At 47.9% G+C, this 14,935-nt stretch overlaps 1 protein-coding gene and 1 pseudogene across 1 annotated transcript; one reads left to right on the forward strand and one right to left on the reverse strand.

Moving 5' to 3' along the window:
- Nucleotides 1-677: 677 nt before the first annotated feature.
- On the forward strand, nt 678-4,749 carry RTP1 (receptor transporter protein 1). The gene is made up of 2 exons (XM_004278476.4): nt 678-992; nt 2,803-4,749. The coding sequence occupies exons 1-2, from the start codon at nt 829-831 to the stop codon at nt 3,320-3,322; spliced, it is 684 nt and encodes a 227-aa protein (XP_004278524.4). The 5' UTR covers nt 678-828; the 3' UTR covers nt 3,323-4,749.
- Nucleotides 4,750-7,576: 2,827 nt separating this feature from the next.
- On the reverse strand, nt 7,577-8,964 carry LOC101285624 (elongation factor 1-alpha 1-like; annotated as a pseudogene).
- Between the last annotated feature and the right edge of the window lie 5,971 nt (nt 8,965-14,935).

The raw sequence follows: 14,935 nt of genomic DNA on the forward strand, positions 1-14,935 counted from the left end.
GGTGGCTGCTCTTATCCATGGCCGTCACAGCATGGATCCTATTGCATTCTGGTTACTGGGTACATACCCAGTTACAACCGTCTGGCATATATAGAGCCTGGCACATGGGTATGTTTGACACAAATGCATTAATGAATCGGTAGGGGCTCAATAGCTTGGATTTGGCTACAAGCTCTGCCATTTATAAGCTAGGTGAGTCCCAGTCTCCTGATCTGTACAGTGGCAATAACAATTGTGGGTCAAGAGACCTCCAGTAGTTTTCGTAAATGGCAAAGTGCTGGTCACAAGATGGGTGAGGGTGCAGAAAGAGGGTTTATTATTATTGCTGCATCTATTAACAGGTCTACATCTTCCCATCCCTTATTTCTCTTTGGCTCCCTAAGGCATCATGGTTACCATAGCAGCCAGATGATGCTGATGATACCTCCAGGGGCAGCAAGGTAAAGCTGAGCCAGTTCCCAGGTCCTCATGCATGCCCTTGGCAGGCCAGAGTGAGACGGTCTGCAGCTCAGCCTCCTTTCAGGCCCCCCACCCTGTCTAGGGTCACTTAGATCCACAAACCCTGCCTCTTCAGCCTCAGTTTGGGGGCCCTGAAACACCCCTTCAGAGGCTCCCTCCTTCCCAACCTCTGTCTCTTGACTCCCTGCCTGGTTGCCGTGGAAACAGGTTCCACTGCGGACAAAGGAGGGAGCTGGGTCCTGCTTCCTCCCGGTCCTACTGATGAGGATTTTTAGACCGTAGAGACTGCGCTGCCCTGCCTTGCACCTGCCCTCACTTCCCGTGTTCTCACTCAAGTGGAGATTGCCCTCCCTTGCCACTGACGAGACCATGTGTAAAAGTGTGACCACAGATGAATGGAAGAAAATCTTCTACGAGAAGATGGAGGCGGCAAAGCCGGCTGACAGCTGGGACCTCATCATCGATCCCAACCTCAAGCACAATGTGCTAGCCCCAGGCTGGAAGCAGTACCTGGAGTTGCATGCCTCAGGCAGGTGAGTAGCCCAGGAAGTAGGACCCCTGCAGGCAGCCCCTGGGACACCTTCCAAGAAAAGACAGAAACATGGGGAACCCAGGTGCTAGGGGTCAGTCTCACTGTTGGCCCAGTGCAGACTGGGAGGCAGAGAAAGAGTAGCTATTGGGAGTTGGGACACCTAAGTTTGATTCCAGCTCTTCCGCTGAGCACCTGGTAACTTTCCCTCTCTGAGTCATAGTCTCCCCTTCTGGAAAAAGGGGTGGAATATATTTATTAGTTCTAAACACTGGTATTTTACATACTTTTATATTTTAATAACCTCTTAACACAATTGAAAGCCAAGAGAAGGGGGGGCTTGTGGGTCAAGAGGCCTATGTTCTGGTCCTGGAACAGTTCAGTTTCAATCGATTTAATTCAGCTTGACTTAATATAAAATATTGAACGCCTGAGGTGTGCTGGAAACTAGCTCTACTCTTTATGACCTTTGAGAAATTCAGTTTCCTTCTTGGACCTCACTTTCGCCACTTGTGGAAGGCGGGGTTAGCATAGATCCTTGCCTGTTGGTTCATGCACCAGCAGCAGTAGCATCACCTGGAACTTGTTAAAGATGCAGAATCTTCGGCCCCATTCTGGACCTGCTGAATTGGAATCTGCATTTCAGCAAGGTCCCTAGGTGATTCATATGCACAATAATGTCTGAGATGACTTTCGAGCACTCTTGTCCGTGGGTGGATTATGTGAAGACTTACCTCTGGGACATAAGATTCGGAGGTTGAATGGTGCAGCCTGGGGGTCAGAAGCAAGGCCTTCCTTCCTTCCCTAGTTCAATTTATTCAATTCAAGAAACATCTACTGGGTACCTGTTAGGTGTTGGATACTGGCTCTGCCTCTAACTCACTGTGTATAGAGCTTTCTTATTCTCTTTGCCTCAGAGTAAAACAAAGGGTTAATTAGGTGATTTCTAAGCTCCCTCTAGTTTTGACATTTTCCATTCCAAGTTTTGTAGTCTAGTTTGGGAGAGGGGAAACAGTCCCCAAAGGGTGTGAGTAAACGAGAAGAAATGAGAATGGAAATGTGGAGTCCCTTAACCAGCTGATGGGAGGGATGCAAAGGACCGGACACCCGCTGTCAGGGCCCAGGAGCTTCTCAAACACCTGAAAGGCTTGTGGGGCTGAGTGGGGAGGGCTTGTGCATCCTCCCGACCTGGCTGGTGACCTGAGAACCCCAGCTGGCCCCAGTTAGCTCACTCTGGGCGTGAACTGCCTCCACTTCCAGGCCTTCAGATACATTAACCCTGGCACCGGCCCAGAGGCTGAGAATTGACAACGGTGTCATTTTCTCTGGATTTGGGTCTAGCCAGTTCATAGTCAGTGTTGACAGGTAAGAGTGTGTGGATGGAGCTTGTGTTTTCCCTGTGGTGCGGGCCATCCCTGCTATCAGACTCAAAGGATATTTGAGCAGGAAGGACTCTTAGTGCAACGTGCACGTTTTACAGATGAGGAAAGGTGCCCAGAGCCAAAGGCCCAGAGGCAAGGCCTGAAGGGCACTGAAATGGAGGGCACTGAGGCTTCTGCAGAGCGCAGAGGGGGGCCCAGTGATGGCAGAGCGCTGCTGGATGCCAGCTGCCTCCTGAGGGGCCTACTCTGCTCCTAGCAGAGCACACAAGGGGGCGGGCTGGGAAGCCACCTGGGGAAAGCTAGTGAACCCAGGGGGCCGTAAACACAACACCTCTACCTCCAGGCTCTGCCTACTGCCCCTTACCTCGTTCCTGGATCTGTTTCCACCTCCTCCACTCCGTCCTCTCCTCCTGCCTCTCCTCGTCTCCACAGGTTCCACTGCTCCTGGTGCTGGCACACCTGGCAGTCGCCCCACGTGGTCATCCTCTTCCACATGTACCTGGACCGCGCCCAGCAGGCAGGCTCGGTGCGCATGCGCGTCTTCAAGCAGCTGTGCTACAAGTGCGGCACGGCGCGGCTGGACGAGTCGAGCATGCTGGAGGAGAACATCGAGAGCCTGGTGGACCACCTCATCACCAGCCTGCGCGAGCAGTGCTATGAGGAGAGAAACGGCCTTTACCGCATCCACATGGCCAGCCGCCAAGACAACCGGCGGCACCGCGGAGAGTTCTGCGAGGCCTGCCAGGAGGGCATCGTGCACTGGAAGCCCAGCGAGAAGCTGCTGGAGGAGGAGGCGACAACCTACACCTTCTCCCGGGCTCCCAGCCCCACCAAGCCACAGGCCGAGGCGGGTTCTGGCTGCAATTTCTGCTCCATCCCCTGGTGCTTGTTTTGGGCCACGGTCCTGTTGCTGATCATCTACCTGCAGTTCTCCTTCCACAGCTCCGTCTAAGATTCCCTTGTTGGGCCCAGGCAGATGCTAGGGGCCCAAGGCCTGAGAGGCCAGCCAACTGGTGGGAGGGGTGAAGAGAGACCTGGGTTGGGAGTGGGGATAAGTTCTAGAGCCGGTGCCACCACTGACTCAGTGGGGACCCAGGACAAATCACCCTGCTTTTCTATCTATAAAAGTAAGGGTTTGGGCTAGATCATTGGCTTTTCAAAGTGAGGCCCAGGACCCCAACGTTCTGCATAGGTGCCTCGGGGCTTTTGGATTTGGAAGGGGTGAGTGAGTGCGTTTCCCATCATGGTCAAACCGCCCATCCCCAACTCCTACCTCCTCCTCTAGAGCGGCTCCATGTTAGATGGAGTTTATTTAAGAGTTTTGTATGAAAAAGGTCCAACTGCGTTTAAAAAGTTTGAAAATTACAGGGCTAGGTGTGATCTCAAGGGGCCTTTCCACAGCAATGAGCTCCTCCTTGCTTTCTCATTAACCCCAGCCCTACCCTTCATTATTGCCCACATCCAGAGCTGCAGCCTTACATTAGCCTCTGCCTGGTGTATGGGTCTCATCCATAGCTCTATCTCCATGCACACAGCAGAGGTTCCCCTTGAAGGGAGAGAGGTGGAGGCACTAGGCTGCCCCTTTGTCCCTGGGTACGCGGGGTCCCTTGTTTCTGTTTTCCACACTCCCAGTTTCCGGCTTCCCTCCACTCAGGGTGGATTCTGGGGCCTGTCTGGTGCCCAGATGGTGCTTGGGGTGGAGTCCCATAGAGCTAGGCTTCCCACCCACTGCACGTGAACCATCAGAGAATTTAGGAGAGGTTCAGAAGGTAGGATGTTAGAAGCAAAGCACAAAATCCCTAGGAAACAAATATAATGATTCTCCATTATAATGAAGAGTCCTCAGAGTTCAGGGACCGAGTCGGACTGATTCTCATTGGTTCTGATGGTCAGAGTACCGGAAGAGGGGCCTGGCTTCTTGAGCTATTTGCTGAAACCCTCGTTGAGAGGCTTTCTCATATGGGCCAGGCATGGGCCCACTCACCAAGGATCAGCGGTCCACCTAGAACCACAGGGATGGGGGCCCATTAGTAAGAGAGGGAGCATGAAAGATGGGAAGTGTTTTGCCCTAGAGAAGTGCATAGATAGGTGGGAGAATCCTAATCGCCTTCAAATGGGATGCCATATGGTGTAGAAAGGGAGGAGAGGAGACTTTCTGATGGGAGGGGTACAGACTGTGATTTGGGGAAGGGAGGCAGAAAGCAGGAAGTGGGACGCTACCCTGTACCTTTGAGGGTCCTCGTCCACCCCACCTTTGTTAATAACTTGACTCCTTCTCCTTCCCCCACTGCTCCCCTTTCTAATGGGAAGTCACCACCCACCATCTGTAGTGGTGGAGGGAGGAGGGCCACTTATATAAAGACAGGGTACTTTAATAAAGATGGGATTTCTTCAAGCAGGCTTAGTAGTCATTACTGTGTGCTTGGGATTCACCAGTGTCCCTGATCTGTAATGGGCTGTTGGACACCCCTCCCATCCCCTCTCTCCCCTTTCTGGGGTCCCCATATAAAGCTTGATCTAGCTCCAGCTTCAAGGTCTGGGCCAACCGTGTACATAGTCAGGAGGGATTCAGGCAGCCCTTGGTCAGCCATCCAGGGGACTCAGCATAAGATAGTCTTACTCTTGCCCTTGCTCTGGTTCTAGTAACTGCCTGGTGACTTCCTTTGCTTCACATACACAAGTATTCATTCCTTTATCCAGGAGGCGTATCCTGAGTGCCTTCTCTCTGGCAAGGCCTGATTTGGGTGCTGGGATCCAGTAAGCACTAAGGGGTAGGCCGTGTCTCTCAGAGATCTCTGCTTACTGCAGATATTCTCAGCCTTGGCTGTACTTCAGAAATCCTGGGGAGCCTTTAAAGAAATATCAGTGCCCAGCCACCACCTGAGACCAGCAGAATCAGAATTGCTGGGTGTGGGGCCTGAGCATCTGAAATTAGAATAAGACCCCCAGGTGATCCACCTGAGCTGCCTGGTGTAAGGCCTCCTAACTGAGGAATAGGCTTCCTTCTGCACCCAGGCTTATAATAATGAGCCCAGAGATCTTCCTTGATGACCTGCTGTGGATTCTCTAGGACTTGGGCACAGCTTCCCCACTCACTCCCTGGGGACTTGACCCTCCCTCAAACCTCCGTGCTCCTGCCTGACCACCTGCTGCATGGCTTTATCCTGCTCTGAGAATCTCCAATTTTGAGCTCTGCCACCCTTGCCAGATGCTTATCAAGCTTGGCTGTAATTGCTTGTCTAGAGCTATACTCCCTGCTAGAGTGTGATCACGGCTCGGAAGCGACTTACTCCAGTCCCCACTGCCAGGTAGTGGTAGAGCAAGGGTCCAACCCTTGACTGGGTTTACTCCGGAACACTTTCCTAAATCATTAAGCCTCTTCCTGCTCTGTAGGAAGATGTCTACCATCTACAAACACCTCCTCCGTCTCCCTTATTGTCCCTCATACTTGCTAGGCTTACTCACAGCTTAGCCCTTGTCTTGGCAAAGACTTCTCTAGGGCAGTTCTTTCTTAGCACACATGGCCACATGCCACATGATGACCTTGTTAGATGTACCCTAGGTTTTATAAATAAACTCCTCAGGGACATTCCAGGATCCCAAGCCTCTCCCACTGGTGCTTCTGTGCATTGGTCTTGATGTTCGAGCCAGGAGGAGACCTACAGGCACTTGAATTGGTGTCAGAGGCTGCAATCCTTAGCGTAGGGTCAGCAAGAAGTGCTGCCTTGATCACTTCCTTCAAACTCAGCAGGATGGAGGAACAGCCCAATGGGAGAACGCTTCTTGGGGCTCAGGAGTCCTGCAAACCCAGAAGATCACCAACTAAGGATAATTTGCTGTGAGACAGATTAGAGATGTCTCGATTGAGTGCCCTTATTTTATGGAGAAAAAACTGAAGTACCAGAGAAAGTACGGAAGTTGAGCCGCACTGTACAGCATAGAGTAAGGCAAGATCATGAAATCTGGGGTTAAGAAAGACTTGAGTCCTAGTTCTGCTACTTACTAGCTGTATGGCCTTAGGAAAATTAGTTAAGCTCCTTGAGCCCCAGTTTTCCTCCTTGTTGAAATGGGAATAATCAATCTGCCACGGAGGGCTATTGTAAGGAATAAATACTACACTATCTGCGACATTCCAGATACAAAGCCCATATTCATTCTCTTCTCTCTGATGAGATTGAATGCTCATCCTCTTCTTTCTTCTCCTTTTCCTTTCAATTGGCAGCCTCCCCTTTGAGACCGGAAGGGCTTTCTCTTTGTGATTTCAGTTCTGTTGGTAAATACTTTAGGAAAAACATGGAAGGCAAGGGTTAACCTCCCAGCCCAAGAGTTAGAACTAGTTTATTTTAATATATGTAGCATCGTTTCTTTTCTTCTCCTCATATATCTTGCAAAGCAATGACTTCATTTTCCCAGCAGCATGGTAACCACTCTTCATTCTTCAAAGATAGCTATTTAAAAAATCTCCCCAAACAGAAAACATCAGTGATTTCTGGGCTCCATTCCCATTGGCTGAAATACCCCAGAAGGAATTTAGTTCTTTTCCAAGTCCCATTCTGGTTCTCTGCAGGACTCCCAGCTAAGAAATTTCCTTTGGGATCACTTTCAGCATTGCGTGGGTTCTGCCACATGCATCAGGGAAGTGAAATCTGCCTGCTGTATGGCTCTTTTGTGACAGGGCCTTGTGAGGGCTGGTGGGTTGGCAGTTGTGGTATAGAAATCTCATTGGCCTGAGGGCTGGAAACCTGGGTTTCAGCCCTGGCTTAGCCAATATCCAGGCATGTAGGTTGATGACCTTGGATGATCTAGTCTTTCCCGTCCCCTGGGTCTCAGTTTCTTCATTTGTAAAGCAAAGAGGTAAGGTGAACTGAAGGCTCCCTGCTAGCTCTGACGTTGCTCAAAAACTGCTGCTTAGACTTTTTTTTTTTCTCATTAAACTTTTTTAATGGGTCTCAAATTCTGTGACAGATTTTTGGTCAAGTTGTTTCCATTAAAAAGTACTGATTTTAAAAACTAATACCTTAAAACTGCCACACACAAAACAAATGGTCCACAAAACATTCTCCTTCCTTCTGAAGGTTTTGCCATGCACTGTTATCATTAACCAGTCTTTTGCTATTAAACTTAAATGGCCAATTGAGACAAACTGTCCTGAGACCATTCTTCCACCACTGATTAAGACTGGGGTGGCAGGTATTGGGGATAATATTCATTTAGCCTTCTGAGCTTTCTGGGCAGACTTGGTGACCTTGCCAGCTCCAGCTGCCTTTTGTCCACTGCTTTGATGACACCCATAGAAACCGTCTGTCTCATGTTACGAACAGCAAAATGGCCCAGAGGAGGATAGTCAGAGAAGCTCTCAACACACATGGGTTTCCCAGGAACCATATCAACAATGACAGCATCACCAGATTTCAAGAGTTTGGGGCCAACTTCCAGCTTTTTCCCAGAACGACGATCAATCTTCTCCTTCAGCTCAGCAAACTTGCAGGCAATGAGAGCTGTGTGACAATCCAGCACAGGTGCACAGCCAGCACTGCTTTGGCCTGGATGGTTCAAGATAATCACCTGAGCTGTGAAGCCAGCTGCTTCCATCGGTGGGTCATTTTTGCTGTCACCAGCCACACTGCCAAAGTGAACATCTTTGACAGACACATTCTTGACATTGAAGCCCACATTGTCCCCAGAAAGGGCTTCACTCAAAGCCTCATGGTGCATTTCAACAGACTTCACTTCAGTTATCACATTGACTGGGGCAAAGGTGACCACCATGCCAGGTTTGAGAACACCAGTCTCCACTCAACCCACAGGGACAGTGCCAATACCACCAATTTTGTAGATGTCCTGGATGGGCAAACGCTAGGGCTTGTCAGTTGGGCGAGTTGGTGGCAGGATGCAATCCAGAGCTTCAAGCAGCGTGGTTCCTCTGTCGTTGCCATCTTTTCAGGTGACTTTCCATCCCTTGAGTTACGGCATGTTAGCACTTGGCTCCAGCACGTTTTCACCGTTCCAGCCAGAAACTGGCACAAATGCTACTGTGTCGGGGTTGTAGCCAATTTTCTTAATGGAGGCGCTGACTTCCTTAACAATTTCCTCGTATCTCTTCTGGCTGTAGGGTGGCTCAGTGGAATCCATTTTGTTAACTCCAACATTTAGTTGTTTCACACCCAGAGTGTAGACCAGAAGGGCATGCTCACAGGTCTGTCCATTCTTGGAAATACCGGCTTCAAATTCACCAACACCAGCAGCAACAATCATGACAGCACAATTAGCCTGGGATGTGCCTGTAATCATGTTTTTGATGAAGCCTCTGTGTCCTGGGGCATCAATGATGGTCACATAGTACTTGCTGGTCTCGAATTTCCATAGGGAGATATCAATGGTGATACCATGCTTGCGTTCATCTTTCAGTTTGTCCAAGACCCAGGCATACTTGAAGGAGCCCTTTCCTATCTCAGCAGCCTCCTTCTCGAACTTTTCAATGGTTCTCTTGTCGATCCCGCCACATTGGTAGATCAGATGGCCAGTAGTGGTAGACTTCCCCGAATGTACGTGTCCAATGACAACGATGTTGGCGTGGCTCTTCTCCTTTCCCATTTTTGCTTAGGTTTAGTGGTGGTTTTCACGACACCTGGGTCCTGGAGGCAAACCCATTGCGAAAAAGCTGCTAAGTCTTATTTTGTCCTTGGGCATTTGGGATAGTGCCCTGACCCTGACCCCTCTAATAGGCCATCTAGTTGTTACACCAAGATTTCAGTCTGCCTAGGTCAGCTTGGGGTTGGACCTTCTTATCTGAATGTCCATAGCATCTTCCTTTCCTTTCCTTTCTGGAGCAAATTGATTTATGCATCTTATACTGACTCAACCTCTCTCTAAAGGTATTCACATTTTGAAAGGCAGTTACCTTGAGAGGTGTCACCTTATACAAGGACTTGGGTGGTAGTGTTGGAATATCAGTCTGTGTCTTATCCCTTCACTTCTAAGCCCAATAATTTTTCACTCCCATCTTAATAGGCTTACAGTATTATTTTGAGGACATAATAAGATATTCCCTATTTTCAAGATTTATTCACTCAACAAATGTTTATTGAGTACATATTATGTGCCAGGCATTGTTCTAGGCACTAGAGATACAGTGGAGAGCAAAGTGACTGACCTTATGGATAGTAGAAAAACTAGACAGCAAACAATATAAGTAAGCTGTGTGGTATACTAGATAGTGTTAAGTACTAAAGAGAAGAATAAAGTAGGCAAGGGGGACAGGAAGGGCAGGGGATGGAGTTAGTTACAATTTTAGATTAGGTAGCTAGGGAAGGTCTCACTAAGAAGGTGACATTTGAAAAAAGATGAAGGAACTGAGCAAGGCAAAGGGCATGTGCAAAAGCCCTGAGGTAGGAGCAGCCTGGAATGTTGAACCATGAGGAGGTCAATGCGGCTGGAATGCAGTTCAGGCTTACTAAGTCATTACTAAGTGGGGATGGGGGTCAGAGCATATAAGCCATAGGTCATCAGGACATTGGTTGTTGATTTAAATGAGACAAGAAGCCATTGGAGGGTTTGAGCAGTGGGGTGATGTAATCCAATTTAGTGTCACTGTGTTGAGAATGTCCACAGAGGGACAAGAATGAAAGAGGAAAGATTAGCTAGGAGGCTCCTGCGACAATCCAGCAAAGAGGGGATAGTGCCTGTTCCTGGGTGGGGACCCGTACCAGGGTGGTAGCAACTGGGATTGAGTCTGGCTGTATTTTAAAGTAAAGCTGAGGGGGTTTGTTGATGACTCAGATGTGTGGTGTGCGAGAAAGTGGAATCAAACATGCCCCAGGATTTTGGGTCAGGTCAACTGGAAGAGTGGAGTTACCGCTTTCTGAGATGGGGTTGGCTGTGTAAGGAACAGACGTGGGGGCCGTAACAGGAGCTTGGTTGTGGACACGTGAAGTCTGAGATGCTTTTTGGGCATCCTGTTAGACACTGAACACGAGAAATGCCAAGGCAGTTGAATATGCATACCTGTGGTTCAGAGGAGAGGACCAAGCTGGAGATGCAAGTGAAGTCATTAGCATTTGGATGATGTTAAATGTCATGAGATTAGATGAGATTACTCAGGGAGTGAGGGTAGAGAGTACAGACAGGAGGGCCAGGACTGAGCCCTGGGGCTATCCATGTATAGAGGTTGGAAAGAAGGAGAAACTCGAGGGGGACTGTGGAAACTGAGCACAGAGAGCATGATCCACTGAGCATTCAGAACCATCAGGCAGCAGAGCTGGGGCTGGAGCCCACGTCTTCAGGGTCAGGTTTCAGAACTCTTTCCACGCATCCAAAGCACCTTCTCTCTCGCGGCACCAACTTACTCCTTGAATTGGAATCCTGTCCATGTCCCCTGCGTCCCCTGTTGTTTCATCAGGTCTGAGCAGGACATGATTCGTATCTTGTTTGTTTTGTTTTGTTCTGTATGTTTAAAGTATTTCATAATGATGAAATACACTGAAATAAAAAGACTTAATGGGAGGCCTAGACCGCCAATATGGATTTGGGCCTTGGACAGGCAAACTCAGAGCAAAGCGAGCTGTTGTTGGAATTGTTTAAAGGAAGGATTCTGTTGTCTGGGATCCTGTTGGCAAGTCTGGGCCACATGGGAGTGGATTCAATAAGCTGGATAGTCCCAGGAGATGGGCAAGATGGAATAATGTCGCAGGATAAACAGCTGAATGGGAGGTGAGAGTCCTCACTTCTAAAATAGGTGAGCATCATCTAAGACCTTGGGTCTGGACTGCATCTACGCTGTACCCTTTGGATCCCCGGGGCTTGCTGTGTTTGGTGCTGACCTGTTGGCATGTTACTTTGCAGAGACTTCCCCTGGGACTGGAGGACACTGGAGGGTAAGATATGTTCCCACCCACACTAATCTGTTCATCATCCTGCTCGCTCGCCCTGGGCAACATCCAGGCTCGACACATCTTCCCCTGTCTTAACACTGTCTTGTCCTAACGCCGCACTTCTCAGAGAGGCCCCCTAGGAGCCTTTGCCTAAATATTGGCAGGGTCCCAGGCTCTTTTTCCTGTGATCAGAAGCTCACTGCTGGGAATTGAGCCTGTGTTTTTTGCATACAAAAGAATTTTCCTTATCTTCTTGAAAAAAGGCCAACACATACCAGACGCAGGAGGTGGTCACAAAGGCCCTGTTTGTCTCTTTCCCTCAAGTTCAGAGAATGCCCTGGCTTCCTTTCTGGAGACAGCACCGGTGCCAGAAAGTCCAGGGACCTGAAAACAGTTACTGCCTTCAGGTTTTGGTCCCTGCCCTTTTCCCCCTCTACTCTCCACTAATTCACCCTCAAATGTGAACAGAGGTTTGAATCTCTTCAAAGTGGCTCTTCTAGGCCCAGCCCTAGGTTCTCAGAGCCCCTGGAAGCCGATTCTTACCCTCCCTCTCCTCCGGCCTGCCCTTGTTCAGGACCAGAGGGTGCCTCACTTGTTGTTGGGAAGCCATATGGAGTCTCCCTACGTTTAGGCTCTTCTCCCGCAGTTTACTCTCTGCACTAAAGCCTGATTTGAAAAGTAAAGCTCATCACGTCTCTCCTCGGTCTAAAACCCTCAAATGTCTCCCCATTCCCAAAACCACGCTGAGCATCCCAGGTCAGTACTTCCTGATGCTGTTCTTTTTTCTCCCAATTTCTCTGGCTCTCCAGGGACACCAAGTCTCTCAGTTTCCCCTAAACACCCTATCATACCCCTGCTTCCTCACATGCTATTGCCCATGGCTGGGATGCTTTCCCCTTCTTCAGTTTACCACTGCAAAGTAAAAGAGCACTGTTCTTGCCAGGAAGACACTAATGCAGGAATGGCTTAGCGACGGTGTTGCTGCTGAGTGGCAGAGAACTCCTGGATCTAGGGCTAGAGCAGCAGGGTGTCTGCCTCTCCTCCGCCTCCCACCAGAAGCATGACCTAGGTCAAAAAACCCAAGCTTGGGAAATAAAGGCTCCCAGCATTCTTCAGGGGTCTCACACGAGCAGGACAGCCTGGAAATGTGCATCTCAAACTGGGTGCACATTAGAATCACCTGGGGGAATTTTAACTCCCACCCCCCCAAGCCCCCAGGGCTCAGCCTTACTCCAGACTGATTATATCTGAGTCTCTGGAGGGTGTAAACCAGACATCAGTATATCTTTAAGGTGGTTAAAAAATTTTAAACCGGGAGTTTCCTGTGTGCTGCCTAGTTTAAGAACCACTGGTATAGAACCAGTGGAGCGAGAGCCTGGGCCCCAGAGTCCATCAGAACTGGTTTCAAATCCCAGTGCCCCTAATCTCCTAGCTGCAAGATCTTAGGTCACATTGTTTTAAATACAAACTTTTAATTTTAGAATACTTTTAGATTTTTAGAAGAGTTGTGAAGATGATAGAGAAAGTTCTCATATACGCTTCACCAGTTTCCCCTGTTATTAACATCCCACGTTAGTACGGTGCATTTGTCACAATTAATAAACCAGTATTGATATATTATTCTTAACTATTCAGATTTCCTTCGTTTTTACCTAATGTCCTTTCTCTGTCCCAGGATGTCATCTAAAGATGTCTTCTTAGGCTCTGTATTAGTTTCCATAAAGGGCTGCCATAACAAAGCACCTCCAACTGGGTGGCTTAAAACAACAGAAATGTGTTGGCTCACAGTTGGCAGGGCTATGCTCTCTCTGCAACCTGTAGGGGATAATCCTTCCTTGTCTGTTCCTAGCTTCTGCTAGAATGCCATTCCTTGGCTTGCCGCTGTGGGATTTCAATCTCAGCCCCCATCGTCACATTGTGTTCTGCCCTCATGTGTCTGTTTCTCTGTGTCTCATCTTCTCTTAAGGACACCAGTCATCACCTACTCCAGTACGACCTTGTTTTAACTAATTACATCTGCAAGGCCCCTATTTCCAAATAAGGTCCTGTTGGGAGGTACTGAGGGTTAGGACCTCAGCATATCTTTTGGGGGATACAGTTCAACCTATTACAGGTTCCTCTTGGCTGAGACAGTTTCTCAGACTTCCTTTGTTTTTGATGATCTCCAAAGTTCTGAGGAGTGTTGGTCAAGTATTGTGTAAAATATCCCACAATTGGGAGTTTTCTGACATGTTTCTCAGGATTAGAGTGGGCTTATGAGATCTGGGGGGGTAGAACACAGAGGTACAGCAACATTTTCATCACAGCATATCAAGGTCACAAACTATCAGTGTGACTCACCTCTGTTGATATTAACTGTGCTCATGTGGCTGAGGCAATGTTTTGTCAGGTTTCTCCTCTATAAAGTGGCTCTCCCCTCACCCCATTTCCATATTGTACTCTTTAGAAAGAGGTCACTATAGGCAGCCCACACTTAAGGGATGGGGAGTAATGTTCTACCTCCTTTACGGCAAAGTATTTACATAAATTATTTTTTATTCTCCTCTATTTTTTTATTCAATCATTTATTCATATAAGTATATATTTACGGGTATTTATTTTATACTTTGAGTTATAATCCAATAATATTTTGCTGCTCAAATTATACCAGCTTTTACCATTGGAGCTCTTCCTGTTGGTTCCTGTGTCACACACCCCCATCACTGTGTGACTTACTTAATTTCTGGTACCAGATACTTTTGTATCATCTTGTATATTTCCTGCCCTGGTCCTAGAATCAGCCATGTCTTCAAGGAGCCCTTATTTCTTTTATTGCAGAATAGTATTAGAAACAAAAATCCGGATAATACGTGTGCTCATTGCTACTGGGGTGTTGTTGGGTCTAGGTAGAGCCACATTTTTAACCTCACCGTGCTTCAGTTTGCTCAGTTGTAAAATGGGGATAATAATAGTACTTTTGTCATAGGTTATTTTGAGGACTAAATTAGAGAATTGTGTAAGAGCTTAGTGTGGTCTCAATCATATGGTAAATACTCAAAAGTATTTTAGTGATTATCTCCCATAGACCTTTTTATTTTGAGCTAATTTAGTTTCCAAAGTTCTTTCCTATATGCTAATTCATCTGATTCAACAACCCTCAGACAGGGGTAGGGCAAAGATTTTTCTGCCAGTTTATAGATGGAGAACTTAAGTGGATAAAGAAGTCAACATATGCTTGCATGAGAACCTAAGTCTCTTGATTTCATGCCCCATACTAGACCCAGATTGGCCACCGTCTCTGCTGCATGAGGGGTATGGATTTTCCTTCCATGATTGTTGCCGACCTTTACTTGAAGGACTTCTTAGTGTTGCTGGTTCTTTGATTCCTGCCACCTGGGAATAAGGTTAACTCGTGGCAGAAGGAAAGTACATACTCCAATTCAGAGCAGGCCGCGCATAGACCTGGCGCCATATTTTCTGAACCAAACAATTGAACACATGATCCGAAAAAAATGGTTTTTCTATTCTAGGTGCGGGCGACAATCCAGAAGTACAATTTGGATATTGAAAGACTGGCATCCTGGGATATTCTGATAACTTACAGGAACAATAGAACAAGGTATTTAATCAGAGCTGACCTGAAAAGCCTAAGAAGTGCTTTTGTATCGATAATTTGATCTTCCCATCAATCTCCCTCTCTCTCTTCATGGTTCAGG

The sequence above is a fragment of the Orcinus orca genome, chromosome 5, assembly GCF_937001465.1.
Source record: "Orcinus orca chromosome 5, mOrcOrc1.1, whole genome shotgun sequence".
Classification (NCBI taxonomy): Eukaryota; Metazoa; Chordata; class Mammalia; order Artiodactyla; family Delphinidae; genus Orcinus; species Orcinus orca.